Source organism: Geospiza fortis, unplaced genomic scaffold, assembly GCF_000277835.1.
Source record: "Geospiza fortis unplaced genomic scaffold, GeoFor_1.0 scaffold40, whole genome shotgun sequence".
NCBI lineage: Eukaryota > Metazoa > Chordata > Aves > Passeriformes > Thraupidae > Geospiza > Geospiza fortis.
The window spans coordinates 14,016,642-14,037,000 of record NW_005054297.1 but is presented as its reverse complement, the minus strand read 5'-3'; the positions used below and the strand labels follow the sequence as shown (position 1 = coordinate 14,037,000).

At 36.4% G+C, this 20,359-nt stretch overlaps 1 protein-coding gene across 2 annotated transcripts in view; it reads left to right on the top strand.

The window, feature by feature from the left end:
• Positions 1 to 20,359, top strand: part of CLOCK (clock circadian regulator) — a 54,590-nt gene that overhangs the window by 11,089 nt on the left and 23,142 nt on the right. For both annotated transcript variants that reach the window (XM_005415494.3, XM_031061540.1), the window contains exons 3-8: positions 10,990 to 11,080; positions 12,739 to 12,798; positions 13,186 to 13,334; positions 17,442 to 17,533; positions 18,840 to 18,929; positions 20,219 to 20,339. In XM_005415494.3, coding sequence (XP_005415551.1) covers positions 11,034 to 11,080; positions 12,739 to 12,798; positions 13,186 to 13,334; positions 17,442 to 17,533; positions 18,840 to 18,929; positions 20,219 to 20,339 — 559 coding nt within the window. In that variant the 5' untranslated portion in view covers positions 10,990 to 11,033. The remainder of the gene's footprint in view (positions 1 to 10,989; positions 11,081 to 12,738; positions 12,799 to 13,185; positions 13,335 to 17,441; positions 17,534 to 18,839; positions 18,930 to 20,218; positions 20,340 to 20,359) is intronic.

Genomic DNA, 20,359 nt, shown 5'->3' with positions numbered 1-20,359 from the left:
ATGGTGTCCTGGGGGGCATTAGGAAGGACATTGCCAGCCGGCTCAGGGAGGTGATCCTGCCCCTCTACTCAGCCCTGGTGAGGCCACATCAGGAGTGCTGTGCCCAGCTCTGGGCTCCTCAGGGCAAGAGAGACATGGAGCTGCTGGAGCAGGTCCAGTGGAGGGCAACAAAGATGAGTAAGGGATTGGAGCATCTCACTTGTGAGGAAAGGCTGAGGGAACTGGGCCTGTTCATCCTGGAGGAGAGACAGCTGAGAGGGGAACCCATCAACATCTGTAAGTATCTGCCGGAAGAGAGGATAGATCCAGGCTCTTCTTGATGTTGCCAAGCAGTAGCACAAGAGGCAGTGGGCAGAAACTGATGGACAGGAAGTTCCTCCAGAAGAGGAAGAACTTCTTTACTGTGCAGATGAACAAGCACAGGAACAGATTTCCAGGGCGTCTGTGGAGTCTCCCTCACTGGAAGAACTCCAGAGCTGTCTCACACAACCCTGTGCCCTAGGATGACCGTGCTTGAGCAGGGAGGTTGGATGGGATGACCCACTGTGGTCCCTCCCAGCCTAACCCATTCTGTGATTCTGTCATAAAGGCATTGGGTGCAGAAATAATTTGCATATCTTCCTACAGACCCTCTTGGTCAACTGTTGACTTTCTTGATACCTGAAAGTTTCAGAATGGCATAATGAGAACACAGCAGGAAATTTTGACTGAAGTTTTCTCTTTCTTTATGTAAAAAGTAGAAGTGTTCATTTGAATGTAAAAGCTAGTAAGTCTTCATTGGGTGTCTTTTTCTGGTCTAGGATGGAATTTTGGAAAGATTGATTTGTGTGAATTTCATAATCTCTTTTTAGCTTCCTTTCCCAACTTTTAAGACATATCTGCATGCTAAAAGTCTGGCAGTTGAAGTGCTCATGTAATATGTAGGTTCATGTATTTCAGGAAGAGTAATTGAGGTGGATAGCTGAGTGTTGTTGCAGTAATAATAACGATGATAAAGTCTCATTTTCTAAACTTAAGCGTGCATTTATATCAACACCAAACAGAAATTTTGCATGGAATGGAATAAGAGTTTCCTTGGTGTTATCTTGCTTTGAATGTGTAATAATTATGTCTGTTGAAATAGATAATCAGTTTTCTCCAGGACAGTTTTCAAAAAGTAGTTGACTTTCTGTATCTAGTCATTCTTCCCTTTTATTATTGAGGTAGAGGAAAACCAATGTTTGACTCTTTGATCTGTCTCATTTCTTGGTGAATTGACGTGTTTATTTTCCAGTATAGGAATTAAATGTTAAATAAATTTTTCTTATTTGATTTGTTAGGATTCTTCATAGTGTTTTTCTTTGATGAAAATATGACAAACCATTTTAGAAAAATTGACGTTAAACTAACATTTGTGTCTGATACAAAACATCTAAAATTTATATTGCTCAGTTTCATAAATATGCACATGTTTAATTGGATTAATTATATCAAAGTGTTTTAACTCCAGGATAGATATCTTGGTAGTGTTTTTTTAAATTTTTTTCTTTAAATTTCTGTTAATATTGAGAAATCATCAAGTGAAGATTTTTTTATTGTCTGATAACTTTATTCTATAGAAAAAAATTTGTATGTAGTAAATAATTTTATGGGATAATTATAATATTCAGTGGGAATTTTAATTCAGAATATGTGTGTGTGGAATTTTTTCACCTTTTGAACTTCTGGAAAAAACTTGTCAGTTGTTTACCTTGTCAGTTCCATCTAAGAGTCTGGAAGAAGGAAGCTTGGTTTTATTTGTTCATTGTGAAATGTACCAAGTTTACATGGGTCCTGTTAGAGAATAGCAGACTGCAGATAAGTATAGCACTTTTTTCTTCAGCACAGTGAGCTTTAATTTAGGGTCTGTTCTTCAGCTGGCTAGCTGACTACAACTTGTATCTTCTCAGCATTCCATTAAAGGAAGTGGAGATTTCCACAGGGATGTGGAAGTTTTCAGTTTTGAATTGTAACACTAACAGGTTAGTAATTACCTTCTCTTGACCTAAACTCCTGTTGTGAAGTACTGGTTTTGTGTTTACACCATTTAAAGAGACAGTAGGTGTACTTTTAAGCCAGACTTGATTATGAAATATATATTGTATTTTAGATGTGCAGACACAACACATACTCAAGTCTAACTCAGGGTACCGTGTTATAGAGCCAGGAAGTGGGAGATGTAGCTAAGATGTTCCTGCTCTTTATGGAGGGGTACTGTTAGATGTACCAATTTTGAAAGATAGATGGAGCCACACTTTTAAAATGTCTTCTTTATTATTTTATTCTTATTAAAACTATGTGATATGTGTGTTCTTTTAAACACATAGTTTCACAAACCTGCTTCAGTATGTGGCTAGGGCTAAAGGGATGTGCATCTCCAGTGGGAGCCAAGGAAGGGTGGGGCCTTAAAAAATGGGAGCAAGTGGGATCATAACATGTAGCCACTGTCTTTTTTTTGTACAGACTAGTTGCACATGATTTGCAAACATTATTTCTGCCACTCACTCTTGCAGCTTTGTTATTGAAGGAAGGGAATCTCTTGTAAGGAACTGTATACAAATGACTGAGAAAATATTTTAAATGAGACTGCAGAAAAATACCAGCTGGTTCTGATGGCTAGGTTATTAAATGCTGGCTTTAAAATTTATCTTATAAACTTGGGTTGGTACTATTTCTTATTGTCCTTTTTGTTTTTCTGATTTGGGGAGCTTGTTTATTAACAACCCCGAATATTTGTATTGGATCACTTTCTTTTAGTGTCTTTGTTAGTAGTTTGATGGAGGCACATAAACAGCACCTCAGCTGTTTATAAGTGTAGTTAGTTGGAATCTTGGAAGGTGAAAATAATACAGCCTGGAAAGGATGAAGGGGGAAAAAGCCTGGTAAGTGCTTCAGCACCCCACAGCCAAGGACGAATTATTAGATACCTGGCAACCTGCTGAGTGCTTTCCTGGTCACCCCCAGGGAGCTGGAGGGAAGCCAGGCTCAGGCCAAGAGCCCAGATTGCTAGAGAATTCCTGATGAGGTAGCAGGTCTGAGGATGTTTGGAGAAGTCAGTTTGGTGAGTCAGAGACCAGATTAGTGGGGTACATGGGCAGTGTGGGCCAAGTTTGAATGTATTATAAAAGAGTTTAGGTTGGAAGGCACCATGAAGATCATCTGGTTTCCATGTTTCCCTTTTTCCAGTCACCTGGAACTTAGCTTGATTGCCATGACTTTTCAAATATTATGGAGAATGGCTGTGCAAATACATCAACCAATTCCCTCAGGACTCCAGGATGCATCTTATCAGGTGTCATGGACTTAACTTGTAATCAGGTTCTTCAGGTGATCATAAATCTGATCTTTCCTTGCAGTGCAAGGGACTTTGTTCCTCTAGTTTCTGTCTTGCAGTCCATCCATTTAAGAAGCATAGGAAGAGAGGTTGCAAGCCAAGACTGAAGCAAAGAAATTGTTGAGTACCTTGGCCTTCTCCTTATCTGTTGTTACCAGTTTACCAGACTTGTTTAGTAGGGTGTGTACACCGTCTTTGACCTTCTTTTTCTGGTTAATATAGCTATGGATGTTGTTTGTTTATGCTTTACATCACTTGTCAAGTTCAGCTCCAGCTTTGCCATGGCCTTCCTCATCCCATTCCTTTGCTTGGCTGCTTCCCTCTCTTGTATCCCAGGACAGACATCCTGGGAAGAGTAGAGGGATGCATTTATGTCTTGCCTTTAGTTTGCCCAGCAGTCTCTTCACATCCTTGCTAGACTCTTGTCTTCTTTGCCTGATTTCTTGTGCCTGGAGATCATTAGTTCCTGTGCTCTATGGAGGACATCCTTACAGATCTGCCAGCTCTGTTGCTCTCCCTTGTCCCTGAGGGCAGTTTCCCTGGGGTTCATACTGGCTTGCTTCAGAGGCCTAATTTTACTGCTCACCTGATTCATATCCCTCTGGACTGCAAACCCCACCAGTGTGTAATCCCTGTAGCTCAGGTAAAGGTCTGAGGCTTATTGGAGCTTTCTTGCATGCATCTTCACTGCAGTCTGGGCCAGGATTAGGGAGCTGCACTGTATCAGGGAGGGACCTATGGGGCCATCTCTGTGTTGAGTAGGGGGAAAGAAATACAGACTGCACAGGAGGGTAGAAGAGTGGCTGCAGAACAGCTGGTCAAGCAGAGATCAGCCCAAATTATCTGGAGCAAAGGAGTGTTTTTCTGTGAGCTAGAGAGATGGAAGTTGCAAATGTGGTCAGTCCCAATTCCTAGAGAAATCTCTCTCCTGATGGTGGGACAGTCTAATACATGAAGCATGCAGGAGAGAATTGCTTTTTCCTGTAAACCTCAGAATTAATTTTTCTATGAAGATATTATTTGCAGAAACTTTTGAGCAAATTTGTTTGAGCAGCTTGTTTAGGTCCATTACCTTGTTAGGGAATAGACCAGGGCACATCTGTGTGACAAACCATTTCTAAGAACTTAACCTCTCTTTACCTCTCTTGTCATGTTTTCTGCTGTTCAAGGTGATCCGTAGCCTCTTCTAGCTGCTGTAGACTGTGTATGATGGTACACAAATAGTATGCACTCTTTCAAATGTCATTATAAATCAACTAAATTGGTGATATCACTAACTACTACTATAATAGGCCTTCTAACAGGCATTTAATCTCTCCTGTAGACTGCTTGGACTTACCCTCTTACCAGAAGTCCTTCAGTAGCAGACATGAGACTGCCATTCAGGTAATGGCAACCCACACCACCAGCCTTCTGTTCTACTGCGCTTTCTCCACTATATATCCTTGAGTAATCCCTGAGAAGGTGATGGACCTAAGGAAGCTGCTCATCCACAGCAGACTACTCATGACCAATCACAAATTTTCCTATTAAAAGCCATCTGGGATCCATCCATGCTAGAAGCAGCCCTCTCATTGTTTGTCCTCTGAAGCACTGAAAGATGAACGCCTGCTGCTATAGCATGTTTTATCTCAGAAAATGACATTTCTAGGATGTTTTCTTCTCTTCTGTGCAAGCACAGACCAAAAACTGATTTATTGGTGTGGTAGAGGAAAGCTTGCAATATGTGACTGTTCCCAGCTGCTGGAATAACTAGCTGTTCAGCTGCAAAGTTTGAGCAGAGTTCCTTGAAGTTCCTTTTAGCCCTATCTTTTGATTTTTTTTCCAATTGCCCTTTTTCTTTTTTTTTTTTTTTGAGGTAAAAAAGGAGACATTTGAGTTTTAAAAACATAGTATTTTCACAGACAGCCTATGATTAGCAAGAAAAGATTAATCAGTCATTGCCCTAATTTGCTTTCTGTTGTTGTATATACTGTTGCAAGCAAAGTAGCAACTGCCTTGAAAGCTGCTTGCTTGTTCTATTAGACCAAAAAATATGTGATTAGAGAGTAAGTGCTTATGGTTTACCTGTCTAAAGATCTCTTGCTCTACAAAATGCTATGGTTCCTGGAGAGAAACTAAAGCAGAACAAATTCTTCTTTTTCTTCTCATCTCTACCCCACCTCCAAAAAAGAGGAAGGTAAAGAGAAAAAATGTCTGGGCTGGAGGTGATCCAATGAAGCAAAAAGCAAAATGGAAAATATGAGTGATAGTGATGTGCTATTCTGGGCAGGAGATAATGGCTGGATCTCTGCTTGTCCTAATTATGGTATGAGTCCTAGTAGAGTAAAACCCCAGAAATTCATTATCCAAGTGATCAGAAGCTCATGGAAAGAAGTATCAGGAAGGTGTATAATTATCTTCAGAATCTCTGTAATGAACAGGGCTTCTGATGCTGTGCTTACATGGGGAATCAGGTTCTGCTCAGCTGTTTGCTCAGTGTGATGTTTCTGCTCTTGGTCTTTCTTACCCTGCTGAGTGACCAGTGTTAAGAGCTCTGCAGGGCACTGGGTGCTGTGGCTTTGATTCTTTAAACAAGATCTTCTCTACAGCTAATCCTCAATGATTTTAATAACTAGTTTGCTCCCCTAGCAAAATTGGATTATAGCAGAGAAATCAGGTTGTATTAAATAAGTTAATCAATTTCTGTTTGAAGAAACTGTAGGGCTGGAAAACTGTATTGCTTTGTATGTTTTTCCTGTGATAATCCTGGTGTAAAATTATTTGCCTTAATAATACAAGCCACCTCACATTATTTCTAGGGGTGGTAATCTGCAAAATCATCTAAGTATTACTTGTATGCCATGATATAAATTTTACATAAATCAAGGCATTTGTATAAAAATATTTTTTACAGTACAAGAGCAATACTTATTCTTCCTCAAAAATATTTTTCAGTGTTACCATTATGGTGAAGTGCTGGAGACATAGGGATTTCAGTTACTGGCTCTGTACAAAATTAAATACAAGCAATGCATTCACCATTGTCCCACTCATTTTTCTGTCCAATCCTGACAGAACGTTTGTCATTAGCAAGACTCTACTGTAATTTCATAGTTTGTTCAATCTTTGAATTTGTTTTCAATATTTAATATTACCAATGCACATTCCAATATTTTTAATCAAATTAGACTGAAGGTACTGAATTTTTTTCAGTCTAAAAAAATGGAATTTTTTATCAGATGGTGTTAACTTTATTACCTTATGTTGTATTATGACTTTTTACCCTGTAACTTATTGAGAACCTGTTTTATTTGGCCAAACAATGACTTGGAACCCAATAACTTATTGCTTTTTCATGAGTGATAAGTCAGCATAGTGCAGAATTTGCAGTATTGCTAGTTTTTGTAATTTTTCTACAGATTGAGCGATTTTGTGTAGTAATGGTTTGCACATCCATGGCAGCAGCTAAGATTTTTGATTGAGGACCTCAGCTTCCTTTAAGATAGTAACTTTCTAGCCACCTTGGTTACAGAAAAATTGGTAAACATGCCTGAATGTGTTTAAGACACATAGTGTCAAGCGACAGACACACATAATTTATTTTTTTAAAAACTAATGAGTTGTGGAGACAGAATGATGACCTTTGAACACTTGTGGCTGCCAGTGCTGACATTTAGGCGTTTTAACCTTTCTGCTGGCTTTCACATGCATGCCATTTCTACTGAGTTAGAGATCTATGTGGTTTTGGCAACAAAAGCTTTTCCACTGTGATTGGCTTCTCTTTTGGTCTGACTTAAGCTTGCTCGTGTACTTTTATGATATGTGCATATTCCTCTCCTGCTCTTCTTAAAATCCCTTTTTGAAGTATGTGTAAGAGCTCCCATTTTTGACATTATAAAAGATGGTTCTGTGATTAAGACCTGTAGTGTTTATCTTAAGTGTGCAATTGTGATTTAAAAGAAATGCATCTCTACATACTGCAGAGAGGAGGTCTAAAATTTTCATCATTAGAGCTCTCTTAGGCACTGGGTTAGAGTTGGCAGAGTTGTTCCATTCCAAGCAGTTTAAAAACACTGGTTTCATGTTGCAGACTTCCATGGGACTCATTGTCACTATTAATGTTTGCACTTGTCAAATGGAACAAAACAGAGAATAGGAGAGGAGGCTGTAAACACCTAAAAAAGTAGGTCAATGGGCCAGCAGGTTATTTGGCCAGGCGAGAACAAGTAGCTTCATTGAATCACACTGTAATTGTTTTTCTCCTGTTGGCAGATTGTTCTGCTATGCTTTAACTTTCTATGTTAATGTTTGCATCTGTATTTTAACCACTTGAGAACCTCTGTTAGGTGCAGGAGAAGGCACTCTAACTTTTCAAATCAAATAAGTGATAATTCTGTTGTTTTCCATAAAAGTCATCAATGAATTTACAAGTAGCATAACCTTAGTTTATAGGTTCCAGCTTCCTTTTTAGAATTTAATATACTTTAAAATAACATTTTTTCAAAAATGGAAGAAGTACACATTGTAGTGAATTTGTTCTATTTTCAGAACAGTAAGCAAGGCAGATAGAAACAGGGAGAGGGAAAAAACCTGATTTCATGTAGCTTAAAAATGTGGAAAGTGGCATGGTTCAAAGGAAGTAACTATAAATGAAATGTAATGGTATAAAGAGACTGGAAGTAGGCAATCACTTATGTCAATGCTGAGTTCTTGTTTGGAAAAAGTTCAGTTTTGAAGCAAGTTTGGGATACATTCTAGGAATTGATTTTGAAGTGGGTTTTTAAACAAAGAGTTAATGGCTGTGTTTGAGGGAGAACCAATAATGCGAATGCAGTTGTCAACAGCAGCAGCTTTCTACACTTGCTGGAGTCCTGAGAATAACAGTTTTGGAGACTTGGAGAGGAGATGTGACACAGAAGGCCAGAAGAGACCCTAATAAGAACTTCAGTGAAAAGATGTTTAAATAATGGTGTATAAATACACTTCGAAGGTAGTGTAAGTGGATGTGAAGATGTAGATGGTATGAGTGATACCAAATTCGAAAGTGAAAAGGACATCAAGGCTAAAGATAGGCATAAAGTGATAGCTTAAAGCCAAGATAAAACTGTGTCAGAATGTCTTGCTTATCAATAAGAACTTTAAAGCAATGTCAATTCAGATAGTAAAATACTTGAGCTGTTTTTGAGAGCAGAATGTTGCATTTAGAGATTATGCTCCCTAAAACAATTGCTTGTCTTTATTAAAAAATGAAGAAGTAGATAATTTTTAAACTCACTGATTTTCAAGTTCTCCATTGTTATTTTTTGACGGTTTGGAATTTATTTTCTGCTGAAGAGGATACCTCTAACTCCACATAGTTCTTCACGGGAGCCAGATTTCATCCCTAAACCTCATACTTCAACAAGTCCCAAAGTGTAAAAGGTAAAACTGTGTTCTTATAATTGATAAGGTTCCCATGGCTTTCAGTTATCAACACTCATGGGCTGAGTAGCAGTGTTAAGTAGTGTCTTTTGCTCTCCAGAACATGACTGAATTTGAATCTTAGAAAATAGACATAGTCATTTATCTACCTAGTGTTTGCTTTCAACTTGACTGGTTTTGGTGGCATTATCTGTGCAGTCTTATCCTTCACATGTATAAGCACTGAGAGTGTTTAGTGTCTTGCAAATCGGGATGCAAAGAGAGAAGGGTCAGACCTTGAAAGATGAGAAATCAGTGTGCTACAGGTGCGTTTCCTGTCCTTTTCAGTACTTTAAACTGTCTGTCTTGGATACCAGATCTAGGTTGTCGGTTCTGCCATAGAATCTGTAGTTTGTAATGAATGATTTTGTTGAACTCTGGGAATTGAGTGCTCTGTTAAAGTGAAAAATACTGACTTTTAAATTCTGATTTTGCATAGTGAATATGTCAGTTATGTCACAAGTAAAAGTTTTCTGTATTTCGCTGTACAGGTGTTTTTCTTTTGCAGATTAGGGAAAGTGTATAATTTGTCTTACAAAATTTCGTGTTGCTCTTGATCCCTATAATTTTAGGTGCCATTTCTGTATAAAAATTAACACAGAGCTAGCAGTGTAATTAGTGCATAGTTGTATTAGTGTTTACCATGTAAGCTAAATGAAAACAAGTTTATAGCTTTTGTCTTGATTGTAAACTTAGTTCCATGCCAGTCACAATAGTTAGCTTTTACTGCTGAGCAACCTGTCTCTTGTTGCGCACTTTTGTCAAAAATTCAAACAGACGCTTCTTCGCAATTCACTTTTCTCATGCCATTTATGGCCGGTTTTCAAATGCTGCAACTCTGTTACTTGGCAAAGTAATTTGGGGAATTTATTTTGTCAGTATGGCCGGTGCAGTTGTTATTTGGAAGGATTGGAGGGAAGAAGTGGTTTGCTGCCAGTGTGTCTTTATAGCACTAGATTTTGGAGGTGAAGGCAAGGCAGAGGTGGTCCATAGTAACTGGAGAAGTGGGCCATTTGGGCAGAAAGACCAGCATGCCTTGTGATACGTTTTGAAAAAGATTCTGCTGCAGCACAGCTCTCCCATTTACTTTCCTGCTTCACTCAAGTTATGAAACTTTGTGGTGAAAAATGCTATTCTTGTGAAGGAAACCCGCACAGTGTGTGGCTGTTGTAGATGCAGAGATAGTTTGGTTAATCACAAGCTTTCTTCCTCAGTTCGCTCCTCAGGCTTTTGCTGCCGTATTTCTTATGGTATTGACACTGCAAGTTCCACTGGTTTTAGTACTCTCAGAAACAAATCTTTTTCAGAAAGTATTGAGTCACTAAATGAACTATTAAGTTTGTAGCCTACTAAAAATTCCTGAAGATCGGCAAGTTCAGCTCTTATAAAACATGCTGCAAACAGTTGTTCCCTAATCAGTGCCAATGTTACAATCCTGCTGCTCCATTTGAGCAGCCTCTGAAAACTGACTTTTCATATGAAAGAAACAGATTTAATTCTATTGTTTTATGTTTGAATTGAAATTTAGCCTTTTCATAACCTGTGTTGTATTCATTCTCTCACTATTAATATTTCGTTCACATTCTTAACTCAAAGTCAAATGCACATCTGGAAAACCAAAAACTTCCTGTCATGAGTAAGTGACTGCTTTGAGATATGGTCAGATAAAATTTTGCACAGTACATAGATCACATTCTAATCAGTATCTTGTTGTTATCTTTTTACATGTCTATGATAACAATGTGCTCAAGAAAAAGTACAGTAAGAATTAAATTATAGTTGTAAAGTACTATATCCCAAATGCTTTCTGTTTGCAGTATTTCTAAATACAATGTACTGCTAAGTGTATTTAACGTCTGTTCAGCCCTCAAACTTATGAGGGTTTTTTAGGAAAAAGTTAAAATAAAAACTAAAAGCTATATCCGAATTCAGAGTCATAAAGAGGTTTGTATTGATTTAGTACAGACTTATTTACTGTAGCCTTAATAATGTTCTCTTGAACTCTGTCATGTAAAATGAGATATTGAGGCCCAGGTTATGCTGGTAATGGAGACTGCTTTCGAGAAGGTAGGAGGGCAGAGCAGAAGGCTGAAAGAGAGGGGAGGATTAGGAGCAAATGAAAATGTCAGTATGCTCTAACAAAGAACACATTTTTTTCCCTCAGTCACATTTTGATATTTTTTCTTCTCTTACAGGCAAGCGTACAAATGTCTACCACAAGACTAAAGTGTGCTATGTTATGTTTTTTACCATAAGCACCCATAAAATGAGCTCCATTGCAGACAGGTATGTTAATACATATGGAGAGTTTTGGGAAAATTACTGTTCAGTTCTTTCTTTAATAGTCTTTTTTGTACAGATAGTACATTTAGATGTTAACTTATGCAAAAATTAGAGAGTGAGGTTTTGGTTATTTTTGACAAAGTTAATTTGGTAGTTGCTAGATGTGTCATTTTTTAGTCACTGGAAATAGTGATTTCAATTGCCTGAGGTTTATATTAAAATGCATTACTTGTTTTCAGCCTTGGAACAACATCTGTGCAAGTTGAGCTGATTTTTAACGTTTACTTGAACTTCTAATTTTTTTAGTACTTCAGTTTTTGATTAAGAAAAGCAAATACATTTAAATGATTAGTGTTGCTGTAGATGATAGTAAAGTGACCTGCTAACCTATTTCAAGGGAAAAGTAATAGCTGAGGTATGTTTTCTTGATTCCTTGAGCTGCATTCTCTTAGCAGCTTAGGTGAAAATCTGTACTTAATATCCTGTATATTACCATGTTTGAGACTTTGGGAAATAAAACTTGCATCTAATTTATGTCAAGTTAAACACAATTTAAAAAAAGAAGAAAAGCAAAAGGTAAAACTTCTATAATGCTTGTTTAACTTGCCAGTTCTTCTAGTGAAATTCTGTGGCATCTCACTGAATTTTAAATATATTAATTGCTTCTAAAAGATTGATGTTTATATAGTAGCATACAAAATAGTAACTTCCTAGCATCACTGCTTATCATAATGTACAGTAAAATTGCCTGATGGTTTATAAATCAGAGAGATGTGGTAAGCATTGTAGAAAAGTTACTTGGCTTAAGGGAAGGAAACATTAGGTTAAGAAATTCCAGGGTAGACACACAGAGGTCAGTGTGGACAGCAGTAAATAGACTGAAAGCAGGGAGAAGTTAGAGAAATAACATGTGAAAGTCCATTATGCAGCAGTTTTGAGAAACAGAAGAACAGTTTTGACTTCACTTTCAAAGCAAAAGGAAGTGAAACAAAGGAATTGCATGAAGGATACCGAGGCATCTTTAAAGGAAAACACATTCTTATTTTGGTATTTTAACACCTCTTTAGCAGTAGATGGACAGTTATCAAGCTAAGAAAGTTATGTGATTATTATTGAGGAAGAAAATACAATGAATAGTTACTGTTTAACATTGATACTAATTGTGTATTTATGAAATTAAGTATGTAAATGAAGTATAGCACATTCCTTAGGACTCTTCCACTAATAGTATTTCAGAATTTAAGAAACATGCATTTTCAGTAATTGGAATAGAACTTGCCAGTAAGTAAAAATAAATCACATATATCCTCTCCCATGTTTTTAAAACGGTAAGGTAATGCAAGTAATCAAAAAGATACATAACCAAATTTAAGCATTGTTCAGTTAAGTGTTTGTATAGGTCTGTAAGTTCTTTTGAGAAAGAGTTGTGTCAGAAACAGAAGGTTTTTTTGCTTTTCCTTTAGTAAATGCAAGCAGAACATAGAAGACTTAGCTTCAGGGCACTGATGATGGTCCTTGTGAGACATCACAGTAAAACAGTTGCTTTCTTGATGTAATGGAGATGGTGAATAGTCAGCTCGTTCCCCTTCCTCCTTCTTTGTGATTCCTCTACTTTAAAGGAGAGGAATTTCCACTCCAGCATTTCCTTTTGTTTCTTTCAGAAATGACGGAAGCATTTTTGATGGGCTGGTGGAAGAAGATGACAAAGATAAAGCTAAAAGGTAAATTTCAAAGTTACTTAAAGCTAAGAAAGGTCCTGTGCTTTAGGCTTTAACTTATCAGTGTGATTTCTAAACAATAAAATGGTTATTCTTAAAAATAAGCGTATTACTCATCAGCATTTCTTCTACTGTGGTTTTTCAGGTGTATTGTATATTTATAATTATGTTTTGTAAAAGGATATTTTATTCCAAACGCTTTGCTGCACTGTTCCTTGAGGAGGAAGCCATTCTTCAAAAATGTTGTCTGAGATATGGAATAGGTGTTTTGTGACAGTTATCACAGCAGAAATTCTTAAGGAGCTGTTTGTTTCAGGAACCTGGAAGTAGTATGCAGCCTATAAGAAAGTCTCACAGTTTTTGTAAAACATTTTCATATTTGCTTTTCAGAGTGTCTAGAAACAAGTCCGAAAAGAAACGTCGAGATCAGTTTAATGTGCTTATCAAAGAGTTGGGTTCCATGCTTCCAGGTAATGCTCGGAAGATGGATAAATCCACTGTGCTGCAGAAGAGCATTGACTTTTTACGGAAGCACAAAGGTAACAATAAACATTATTTATAAATTCTTAATTTTTTAAGTGATACATTATTCCAAAAAGTATTAAAAATTTTGCAGCTTCTTTAAGGAATTTGTCAAAAAGTTTTGAAGCGCTTCTGCAGAAAGATATTCCTAAGAATATCTAGGTAGCAGAGATATAACTGTGTAAAAGCCAGTACTATTTGTTTTGTCCCATAGTTGTCAATGAAATCTGTTTCACAAAGTGAAGATTTATTTTTGAAATAACCTCAAAGTTTTTTGTTCTGGACAGATGTTGGTGCAAGTTGTTGAAAGTTTTGCTTCACAGGAAAACTGCTGATCCCTTTGACTGGAAGTACTTGCTGGAAGTACTTATTTGGTTATTTAGATAAGCCTGACTTGAACAGCTGATTTGTTGCTCTGGGTTCTACATGAAGCAAGATAAATCACTAAAAAGCTAGTCCAAGAGAAGTTAGTGCTCCTTCTTGTCATCTCAAGTGCCTACACACCTCGCTGCTTAAACAAAGGTGATAAGGCAGTAGGGCATTGTGGTTTCCAGCAATGTTTCTGAGTTGGTTGCTTGACAAGAGAAAGTGAAATACTGGGGTAGAGAGACCAGAAGTGTAGGCATTTCTGCATTTATTTTTCCTTTTAGCTGGGAAAAAATGCCAGAAAAATCTACAAATATGTTAGCTAAACTTTTAAAGTTTTAAGATGTCTGCATGGATGTATAAGCCACTGAGTGCATGTGTGTGTGTTGTTCTTGAAAGGTTGTGTGAAATGTCAGAACGATCAATATCCTTGAACATCCTTGCTATGCTTTGTTCCTCTGGCTGTTTGCATCAGCCGATGGTGGGATATACCCAGATATGTTGTGCTGAAGTTTATTACAGGTTGTTATTTCTGTCATGAAAAAAATTCTTCCACCAAGTGTATTCTTGTTTGTGGCTGTTAGATATTATATATATAAAAATATCTCTGTTCCTGCTCCTACACTTGTTCTTAATATGGCACCTTGTGGTTCACACTGCCAAAAATAAGATGAAAACTGAAGAAAATGGACTCTTTTGCTAATTAAATAATTTCCTTGGATAATTTCTTGCAATACATACTAACTAGAAAGCAGTAGGGTCAAAAGAAGTAGCTATAAGGTTATAAAATAAGTAAAGCTATTAAGTGGATGAATAGTTATGTAATTATCAACAATATATGTGTCAATTTAAGGTATGAGAAATGTTTTTCCATGTCCTAGTATGTCTCTTCCATTAGTGTTATGTTTCCAGTAACACCAAATGTGTACTGAATATTGCTATTAAAATTGTAAACATAACTCAAATGAAAAAGGAGGGAGGTATATGAGAATTCATAGATTTGGGGGTTTCCTTTCCAATTAAATATTGATTATGCTATTTTAATTTTCTGAGATACATGTGTCTCATGACAAAAATAAAAGCAGTATGAAGGCCCCTCTTGTGTAAAATTTAGTTATTTAGGTTATAAGGCTTTGTGAAAATCAGTTCTGTTTCAAAATTATTTTATTTTGCTGATTCCTGATACAGGACGTAGAATACAGAACAAATGTGTGTCAGCCAGCCAGCAGCACCAGTAATTTTTTTTTTCTTCAAAGTGCTTTCTGAGATTTGATTTTTTAATAAAGGGGCAAAAAGCAGCTCTCGAGATGGTTGCCTTTTAAGGCATGGCACTTCTGTCCTTCACTTGTGTGACAGAATGCAGCTCTGTGTGACTGCACATATCATATTATGTTCCCTAAAGCTCTGACTGCCAGTCCTTACTAGCATTGCTGTGCAGTATTTTACATTAAAATGTTTTTGGACAAAGTGTTGGCAAAGTTCAGAAGAATACTTTATTTTCTGAAGTGCTTGGATTTGTTACAATAAAGCTGAATGACCTAGCAATAAATGGATTGTTCAGCACTGAGTAGCTGCTTTATGATTGAAATCCTACTGTATTCAACCACCAGGATTTAAGTGCATCGCTTCTGGCTCTTTCTGGACTATCTCCACATTATCCAAGCTAGGAACTCTGGCACCAGCTCCAGATGAACTAGCTGAATTGATTGTGTGGATTTCTCACTGGGAAAATGTAGGAGACTAAACACACTGAAATTGTATCACTGGGAGCTTCTCTTTGACTAATACTGCCTGTCATCTTTCTTTGAATTTGTAAACAAGAAATTTTTTAAAATTAATAAATACTGAGGAATTTAACTGCGGTAGAATAATTGCAAGTAGTAGACTGATACTCCTACAACCCCCAGAGAAATGGTACTCATCTTGGCTTGGCTAGCAATTTCTTTAGAGAATTCTCAGTACTGGTGTAGACATACTTCATATACAGAACTTGGAGACTGAAGTTTAATGTGCAAGTTTGGTTATGCTCTTTTTGTTACCTAGCTCAGGAACGTGGCCCTACTGTCATTTATCTATGAGTGCAACCTTCTGACAGAATTTCTAGGTATTTCTCTGAAGGTACCAAGTGAAACAGATTCTTTCTGTTGCTTTCTGTTTGCCTCTGTCATACTTGCTCTAATGATGGAAAATGTAAAAGAACACCTGTACTTGTGGTATTTCAGAATGATTTGTTAAAGGAGTGAACTTCAGCTTTTATTTAGCATAAATCCATTCTAGTGCAAAAGACAGTCTTTTTAATTCTGAAGTAGGATGGTTATAAGGGCCAGAATGAGCCAGTGAATCAGACTTCCCCAGTTTAAAGTGAAGATTATCTGTGTTCTGTGGAATGAATGCACAAAGTTCCTGGAATTTTGCCTCCACTTTGGTGGCAGAGCTTTTCATTTTTGTGTCCTTTGACTTGCCCTTCAGTGTTCAGTATCTTTGTGCTAACTGAAAAGCTACATTTGGAGTTATGCTTAGGTTTTATTTATTCTCCAGCCCACTCTTTCTGCTTTGTGCTACCTTTTCAAAACAGATTGGAAGAGCCTGATTAATTTCTCTGTTTTGTGAGATCTGATAATTGGAAAGTCTTATTTGTTGTTTTTTTCACCTCTTCTTACAGCTTTCCACTTTTGGCCAGTTTCTTGCATGACGTTGCTGTTGTTTGCTGTTCTTTTAGTTAAGTCTAAAGCTCTTTTATAAAGTTTTTCCCCTTCGGTGTGGTAAACAAAATTACAAACTGCTCCAGCCCTTTGCATGTTTTAACTCAGTTCCAGGTTTTCTGGCTCTTTAAACCACCTTAACTAAAACTCTAGCTTATGATCTTTGTGCAGATTTGTCCTTTAAAAATCAAAAACCTTAAAGATTGGTTTGGTTCTTTTGATTTGTCTGAATACTTAATTGCTTGTCCAAGATTGTTCTTAAAACCAGCACTTCTGTGATGCCCTTGTTATTCATCAAAACTGAAGCACTGTGAGGTCTCGTTTCTTGTTGTTTCCGTTATTGGTTGATAAGGAAGCATCACTTTCAGAACTCAGGGTCAGACTTTGCTTAGCAGCTGTTGATTCTCTCACCTATATATGGAAGTTAATCTATATATTTCTCAACTCCTTCAGGAATCTCTGCTTAATTTCTACATCTATGTCCAAATTCATCTGTGTGTTTGTAACAGGCAGGAATTCTAGAATGGAGTCTGTCATTCAGCACTTAACAATCTTGGTTGAAAAACTACTCTTTTTTAAGTCTAACCAGAAAAGAGCAGGAAGAAGAGAAACGACAATGACAATTTTTTTTTGCAAGGGTTAGAATGACAAGGATTTGCCAAAATGCTTGAGCATTAGCCATTTAAATTACATAAACAGATCAGGAATTTTGGCTTTCTAAACCTTTGTAAACAACACTCTTAATAAAACATTTTATTATAGTCTCAGAGGAAAGCGTAGTATTTTTTCATTATCAGCGTCCATTACTTCAGTGTTACCTTGAAGCCTGGCAGGGCTGCAGCACAAACTGGTTGAAGGAAAGAGAAAACAAATTTAATTATGACAGAGGAGAAGACATTTATTTTCTTTTTAAGGAGCAATATCTATATGTAATGAATGAGCAGCAGAGGAGACTGGAGAACTTTCTGCTGTTTCTTAACTGTGTATATGTAGTTTTGGGGAAAAAATGGCTTTTGGAAGTATTAATCTTTACACTATGTATGTGTTTGATTGTAGAAATTACTGCACAATCAGACGCCAGTGAAATTCGACAGGACTGGAAACCAACATTCCTTAGTAATGAAGAGTTCACACAGTTAATGTTAGAGGTATATTATTTCTAGTTTTCTGGGAGTAGAATAATTCCTCACCAGGAGTAATTCCATTATGAAATTTTTCAGTTTGATGACATATCTTTTATTGTCATATTTGGGTTGTAACTATATGTTTTCATGAAGATAAACCATCAAAATTCCTATGTATTCAGAGTTTCAGAATTTTGTTTCAGAAAAGCAGATTTTCTTTGAACTACTTTTTCAATTAAATAAACAAAGTAACAGAGCAAGTCTGTAAATTGAAGGTATTTACTGTCCAAGTGGATATTTTAAATTATCAACATAAGGAAGGTACCAGAGAAAGAATTATTAGGCATAAGTTAAAAATCCTGATTATGAAAAAGACATAACATATCTATGTACTTACTGTTGAGCAGTAAGTGTTTTAATTTCTTTACTTGCTATACTTTCCAAAACTTGTGTGAGAACATTACTTTGCTGAAGATTATGTGATTAGTTGCAAAACTACAGAAAAAATCTTTAAGTATAAGCTATTTTTTCATTAAAAATTAGCAAAACTCATTTATATCTTGTTAGTGAAACAATATTTAATAATAGTTAAATGAAAAATATTACAAATTAACAAAAGCTTTTAAATTTTAATTCCATAGTTACACCTTTGCTTTGATGCACAGATACAAAAAGCGTTCTGGGTTTTGGTATTCAAAAAATTTTTTGAAAAATCCTCTAAGAGGTTTTTTCAAAGATGTGGGCTAAAACTTTCCTGTTTAGAAATATAGTTGTCTTGCTTTTGTTAGTAGTTTTCAACTGAAAAGTATTGTATTCAGAGGAAAGAAATTTGAGTTCAGTAGAAGATAAGGCAGTCAGAACTGTGTCTCACAAGTTTTCAATAAAATCTCACTGCAAGCTTCTTTCTTTGAGATTGGGAATATTGAGATTTTTAGATACTGAAATTCATTGATTTTGCTGGCTGTTTTACTTGTTCTTCTCACAGTTTCCCCACATCTTCTTGCTTTTGTCTCTAGCTCATTTTATGAGCTTTCTGATGTCTAAAATGGTGATGGAATTAAAAATAACAGGCAGGCAGAGTGGGAGTTGGGGAAAACAGTGGCTGTCTATATATGTACTTGCTTCTGAAACCACAGATTATTTAAAAACAGAACAATATGGAAATTGTAATGCTTTTAGTGTAAAAATAAGATTAAGGATTTTTACATTCCCATTTCTGTAATAAACTAAGTAAAATTGGTCTGTATTATTTTCTGTATTGAATATAGCTTAAAATTTTTAGTATGCTCTGTTTCTTTTTTATTTAACTGCCCATTATGTTTAATTTCAGGCTCTTGATGGTTTTTTTTTAGCAATTATGACAGATGGAAATATAATATATGTGTCTGAAAGTATAACTCCCTTACTTGAACATTTGCCAGTAAGTAACAAATTTCAGTAACATCAGTTTGTCTGTGGTTGATTGGTGTTCTGATATGAGTACTAATTAATTGTTGGCCTTTTTGGCTTTGTAGGACAGATGTATGCTTTGTTTTAATGTTTCTGGTTTTTCTTCAGCACAACTGCTTCCTACTGGTCTGTCTTCTATATTAAACATTTCCTTTGGAAATGCAGAATGCAGTCAGCACTGTGTTAGAAAGGATTATGAAGTGCCTAGCATCAGTTTCAGTGTAACTGAAGTAGAACTGTTGATTGCACGAGACCCTTTAGAGTTCACAGCCTCTACATGAGTCAGAAGAGTATTATGAAAGATCTGAAGAATTGAAATTTTTTTAAACTGCTTTTTTACTTCTTTCTTGACAAAGCACTCTGATAAGTACATTGCTGCTGGCTCTACTTTTTAAGTTCAGTATATACTTTAGGGTTTATCATATTCACTTATCTTTAATCTGGGTGACATTGCTCACTGGTACCTGTAACATTCTAGTTTTTAAAGTTACCTTTGAATAATGTTACTGTGAAGTGAGGCAAATTAATTACTGTGAGCAATTGATGAGTTAAATTGAGTGCTTTTCTAGAAGAGGACAAATGCTCTTTAAAGGCAAGTTGTCTGACTGTGGTAAGAGGCAAAATAAATTCTCTTAAGGTATGCATGATAACAGTCTGAGGATTTTTAAAAACATGCAGGTAATTATGATTTTTATTTTTTCTTTTAGTAGAATTTGCCAGGTTCTCAGAGGCACATTTGTTTCTGGCTTTTAGGTGTGATTTATGAATTCTAAACATATTTATTATGATTCCTCTGTTTGAATATTTAACCAAATGCATTTATGCATATAATAGTTGCTCAGTTTTGCTGCATCCATCTCTGCTGTTCTCTGTTTTGTGTCTATAGCTGTGGAACTGTTTATAAAATATGGTAACTGGCAACTCATCCTCACCCAGCAGCTCACTCATCACCCCTCAGTGGGGTGGGGGAGGCAATTGGAAGGGTAAAAGTGAGAAAACTCATGGGCTGAAGTAAAGACAGTTTAATAGGTAAAGCAAAAGCCATGCATGCAAGCAAATCAAAGCAAGGAATTTATTTACCACTCCCCATGGGGCAGGCATATCAGAGTGAGGTTTTTTTTCTTGGAAAGTACTAATATGTATTCCAGCAGGTGGCTTTGTTGAGTCAGTAATGAACTGTGGCATTGTTTTGTATTAAAATAGTAGGCTTTGTGACATTGTACATCTTGAATTAATGCTTACTAAATCTTTTTCTTTCAGTCTGATCTTGTGGATCAGAGTGTATTTAATTTTATCCCAGAGGGGGAACATTCAGAAATTTATAAAATACTGTCTTCTCATCTGCTGGAAAGTGATTCCTTGACACCAGAATACTTAAAATGTAAGTAATTATTTTTGGCT